Source organism: Trichoplax adhaerens, genomic scaffold (genome assembly GCF_000150275.1).
Source record: "Trichoplax adhaerens TRIADscaffold_10 genomic scaffold, whole genome shotgun sequence".
Taxonomy (NCBI): Eukaryota; Metazoa; Placozoa; class Uniplacotomia; order Trichoplacea; family Trichoplacidae; genus Trichoplax; species Trichoplax adhaerens.
In genome coordinates, this window is record NW_002060952.1 from 1,645,734 (window position 1) to 1,651,733 (window position 6,000).

At 30.5% G+C, this 6,000-nt stretch overlaps 1 protein-coding gene across 1 annotated transcript; it reads left to right on the forward strand.

Annotated features, from left to right (window-relative positions):
* Positions 1-2,786: 2,786 nt before the first annotated feature.
* On the forward strand, positions 2,787-5,389 carry TRIADDRAFT_59346 (uncharacterized protein; the record flags this gene model as incomplete). Its single annotated transcript, XM_002115265.1, has 3 exons — positions 2,787-2,810; positions 4,636-4,717; positions 4,845-5,389. The coding sequence occupies 3 exons, from the start codon at positions 2,787-2,789 to the stop codon at positions 5,387-5,389; spliced, it is 651 nt and encodes a 216-aa protein (XP_002115301.1).
* Between the last annotated feature and the right edge of the window lie 611 nt (positions 5,390-6,000).

Here is a 6,000-nt window from a genome sequence, read left to right on the forward strand (position 1 = left end):
TTAAATTGAGCCAATTAAGTTATTGTTACGGAATAACTTTAGTGTAGCTGTAATATGCACTTCCTTTAGCCCTACGATATCTGGTTACCCGATGATTATTCCTCAGTGTAGCGGTTAAAAATAGTTTATTACTTAAAATTTACTATTGAACACTAAAGTAGTAGAACTTCAGATTACGCAGCTAGACACAGCTAGCTCGAAGGCTATCGACTCCCTTCGTCTCTAAAAGAGTCGGCTTTTAATACATTTCTTGAAGGCCTATTGACAAATATGTTTATTGAATCCCTCTTGCAGTCAATTCAAGTAAAATTCTATTTAACCTATCCTATAATATTCCCTACGCTACTCAATATGGTGTCACAAGTCCCCACTTGTGATTTGGTTAGGTCAAGTGCTATGGCAATTGTGTAAGGCTTCCACTGACTTGGAAGTCTTCTGACTCTCTTAACATTAGGACTAACATCTCAAACATCATCCACTAACTATTTACGATGAACATAACTCTTAATAGGTGATTCTAACACCCTAGTCTACTGTACTATCTTATTTATCACTATCGGGGCCTCACTATAACCTACTTTCCAGGAGTAGCGAAGTTATCATAAGATTACTTATCTACAAATGTGTTGATATTAATTTATCTATGACGTTTTCATATGCTTCCAATAGATAACATCTTAGCATTATAATTTATCTAAGTACTGATAATTACATATTTTGTATATTGATTATAAATTGGTTGGCATTTTAATAAAAGTTTAGGTTTAGTTTAGTCTAATAGGAGATCGTTAGTATTTACTGTGGAGTCGTATTGTGGGTAGATGTCGGGGAGGATAATTCTGATAATAGATTTCCAGTGTTAAGTTTTAATTTTTCTCGATACAAGATTAAATTTTCATTGTTATTTGCTGATTTAATACAATAGCACACAATTTACTTCGGTTGGAAGTAGAATGTAAATAAACACAAACCAACTTGATCGAGTTAATACTAGTAGATGGAGGATCTCTAATATCGCCTTAAATTGAGGTTAAGAATAAAAATGCGATTGCTTTGAGAACATTTTAGTAATTTTGAAAGGCAATAACTTATGGCCATGTCGCGAGGCAATTTTGTAACAGTAACAATTTTGTTTAATGACTTTACATGAAATTCAACGATAACAAATTTGTTTATTCTTATACATGTGTTTTATAGATATTAGAGTATTTCTATAGAGTTATCATAGCAATGGTAACTGATGTTTATGTAGTTTCATTACATATTGGTGTTTATTTCAATGAACGATTGAGTTTCATAGACTATTTCGTGTGGAGGTGTATACTGATAAAATATAGTCTTCTGGTAATAAAAAACTTTCAGTAATATCAGTTTTATAACGGATTCTTTACAGTACTAGAGAGAACAAGTCAGGCCGCGGACTTAGTATTTTGCTATAGTTGCAAACTTTATATGTAAGAACGTGTACGAAAGGAACTTAAGCCTACGACATTAAATGATTCGCTATTTTATTGTTAATGCGCTAGCGGTAATTACTTTAAAATTAGCTATCACATTCCATTCAATCTTCTGCTTTCGTTATAGTCAATCATGCCAGTATTTTATGTAATGAAGTGTAGGCACATGGCAATTTGCAAAAATAGAGCCGCCATTTTAGGCTATCCATTCATTTTTTTAATAAATGAAGAAGAAAATAATATGTTGTTGCGTCGAACCGTTAGTCATAAATTCTAAACTTCTTACACTTTTAGTTTACAATAATTAAGATTTGATTGGCTGCGTTGCTCAGCAGTCTGCTGCGTTGGGATAAGAATAATTTGTTGCATTTGTACGTAGAATTATGCATTAAAAGAAAACAATTGTTTACTGAATGATACAAAAAATAAACATAGATTTGAATGAGATTAATTGTTGGTATAGATTTCCAAGTTGATTATAGAATCTGTGTTACTGAACTGGCTGAATTGATCGTAAAGTTATTCTTTCTGCCAAGTTGAAGTGAAAAATTTAATGGAAGAATAGGCTTAAGCATTTCTGTATTTCACTGTCAAGCCTTGGTCCTCGATTATATTTCAGTGATAGACTAATATCTCTGAAATCTTACTTTGAAATAGTTTCAAAAGATATTGCGCTAGTAAACAACTTTTATTAGACTAAGCTTGAATAGAATGAATTTATCAGCATCAACTCGTTCTATAAAATCGATTTCGATGGACTGGTGATTAGCCTATAATAAAATATTAAAAGTGAATCGCCATTGTTGAAATATAGGATAGCTTTGATTCTGTTAAGTTAATCCGTCTTATCGGCAATTTCTTTTTTGAATGTTTTAGTTGTATAGTCTCGAATATAATAACGAGTAAATTCTATAGTGTCAACCTAGTCGCTCGCGAAAATTGATCATTATTATTTCTTGGAAACGGTAACAATTAAAGCAAAATCACTAAAGCATTAAAGCAAAATTTTTAATAAAGTCATTGCACCTTACTGACGTTTTGTGATTGATAATTGACTAGAAATGAATTGTTACTTTACTCTTTTATAATAATGAACAATATTTAGTCTGCTACAATAATAATTATATAATGCATCTAACAAAATGTAAACGCCATTATCTCATAAAATTTGAGGCATTTTATCTATCATTGTTTAGAAGTATCATAATATAAGAAATACGCTGAAAACTTTTATAGAACATACGAGCATCGATGAATTACAAAAGCAGAATTTTGTATTTTTATCCCGCATATTAGCGAGTGACGAAGTGAATCTAAGATTGATGAATCATGTCTTATAGACCAATTCGTAAGGTAAGCAGCAAAACTAGTTACTATTAAAATTTAGGATCTGTTTTTACAAATTTGCTCGATGATATATAATCTACACTAGATTGATATAATGACAGCCCTGCTATTTGCACTTGACCATTAAATATTATATCATACCTGAATATTTCCCTTAACACGGCAAACATTATGCATTATCGGCCGATTTCAGAGAAACTTTCTCCGTTTTATGAATTAAAATGCTTTGACGCTGTTACTTACTTTAGTACTCAATAATGTACTTTACTTTAATTTAAGAACTCTGACTAATCTCGAAATGTGCGATTCGAATAGATAAGTTAACAATAAACTAAAATAACTTCTCAGGCATTGCGAGATTCCTAAAAGCGTCTTTAATAAACTGTTTCATATATTATACTCTATAAATTGATGACATGCTAAAGTTGTCTGGCAATTTACGAATTACTGCAATGATACAAACTTAAGCGTAATCTATGGTTTTAACAGAAAATGAAATCATTTAGAATTCAAACCGTGCTTTCCGAGAATTATTTAATTTCGATTACCGTAATTTTTAGCCCTTATTCTTGCAAAAATGTCTTTTCAGTTATTCTATTTCATCATTCATGCAGCTGTCTTTATTTTTATTGAAAAATTCTTCAAAGATGGATATATGTGACTTGCTGTCGCTATCAGAAAAACTTTTGTTGAAAATAATACTATAATATTTTATTGAAAAACAAGAGGCATATTATTGACTATTACAAAATACCCTAATTTTGTGTTATAAGCTATAGCTATAGCTGATTTAATGTAATCTTAGGATTGTTAATAGCTATCATTCTTGAATGTTGAAATATTAATCAATTTTTTAAGATTCAACTTATTTTACTGTTATTTGCATACTCTTATTTTCTTAGAATAGCTATTAGATCATCGTTATTTATCACTTTATGCTATAGAAAGCGCACTTTTAGTAAAATTTTTACCTAAAACTAAGATACTATATAATACAAAATACTTTAGATAACTTCAAAAAAAGGTAGATAGACGGTTATTTTCCGCTATAATATTTAATGATAACGACAATAATGTAATATAAGCAAACATACGTATATTGGATCTATTATTAATACAGAAAGTTGGGAAATGAAATTATGATCAAATTTCAAGGAATAAATACTGGTGTATTGGCTAAAGCAGAAAAATTGACGAAGTATAATATATAAAAGAATCTATGCAATATGTATGGATACGATACAGATGTTACCGTTCAGTAGTTTTAACGTATTGTATGAGAACTATTTCATTCACAGATGCTAGAAACTCTCGAAATACTCTTACTAATGTATTAATTGGACTACTTCTAAACAATATCTGTTAGTCCTACGTTACTCTTTATTTGAGACCAATTAATTATCCAAAACGATGTTGAATATTATTTGACCTTACGATCTAAGTAAGACAATATAGATCACGATGGATCTCACTAAGGATCTCTAGATTTCACTACTGAAAGTAACTAAATCAAACAGCGCACAGGATGGTGCTTAGACTTCGCAAGCAAATATAATTACTTATGATTGCCGGTAACTGGTAACTACTAACTGCAACCCTAATGAGTTATAACATGTTTCATAACGTATCGACAAGCCCGCATTATCAGAACAGTACGCAAATTTACAAATTATAATCATTCCCAGTACATAGATTCAATGTGTGAACTTTAAAGCTTTAAAATCATATTTTATTAAATAAAAGGCACTGATAATTCATTAGATTGTTTTTACATTTAGCTGAAATTCATATTACTGTTAAAGCTGCTATCTAATTTCTCCGTTCTATTTAGATTTCTGCTTTAAAATGGATTGTTATCGGAAGTTTGTTATGCTCCGTTGCATTTAACAATATTAAAATGGCAAATGCATCTGGTAATAAAATAGGTCATAGAAGTATTAATTATGTAATTGTTATAAATTTTAATTATCGTATAGGAATTATAGTATAATAAATCAAGAATAAAGCTATTATTAAGTCATTTCTTTTATCTCTGACCAGGTGATAGATGGTTTAGCCATAATTTCAAGCGTTATTTTATCAGCCAATCACAAGCATCATTCTATAGTGCTAGAAGTTATTGTGAAAACACTTATAAAGGTAGTTTAGTGGAGATCAGCGATGCTGATGAGGATACTATTCTTCTTGGTATAATACAAGCATTACGTAAAAGTATGAATAGCTTGCATTTGGCACATTACTGGATCGGCCTTATGGATTTAAATGGAACATTTACTCATGCTAAATGGATAAATAGCAATAATACCGTTGGAAATTGGAACTCATGGCATGAGAATATAGTTATTAATTCAGCAAAGTTATGTGCTGGTGTATCTTTAGGAAAATCTAGTACTCAGCTGTCCTGGATCAACTTAAATTGCGCTGATAACTTTTCCTTTATATGCCAGCTAGGTAAGGACGGGCAAAACTGTTACCTAGTATTACACAAAGAATTCAGCTTTGCTGGTAGATTAAGTAAAATATTAAAAGTCATGAATTGGTTTGAAATACTTACAGTTTGGATTGAAATTAAATCGTTAATCTAACGATCGTTTCAGACGAACTTAAGCTACAAAATAGAGATTAATAAAGTATAGTAGTTATACTATATAGTTCTATTACGGCATAAACGAATTCTGAGATGTTAATGCAATCATAATCTTGCATAATTATTAAATTTTTAAATTCGATCTACGTTAAGATCTGAGAAATACCTCTTCAAACTGGACTCTGACATCGTATCTGCTGTCTAGTTATTTTATTCCATTCAGTAAGCTCTTTTCTTTATTAAAAGTTGATGCAATTTATAAATTACTACAAACAACGTATAAATATAGGAATTGTTAATAAACTAACCCAGTGACTATACTAACGTTGTATTTTCGTTTAGGGGATGAATTCTGCAAGGCTCCATCTGTGCTATTTGGCTCTACTTGCGTAACTTCATATTATGAGAGCTTAATTTTTAGTCTATCCAAAAAGTATTGTATAAGTCTTGGCAAGCAGCTAGTCCAGATTGAATCATATAATAAATTACAAGCTTTAAAATCGCTTATGATACGACGATCTGAATTATGGATTGGCTTAAAAGCGAACAACTCANAAGCCGACAGAATTTCAACAGTTTAAGTGGTTAATGCCAGACTTTTCTATTTAT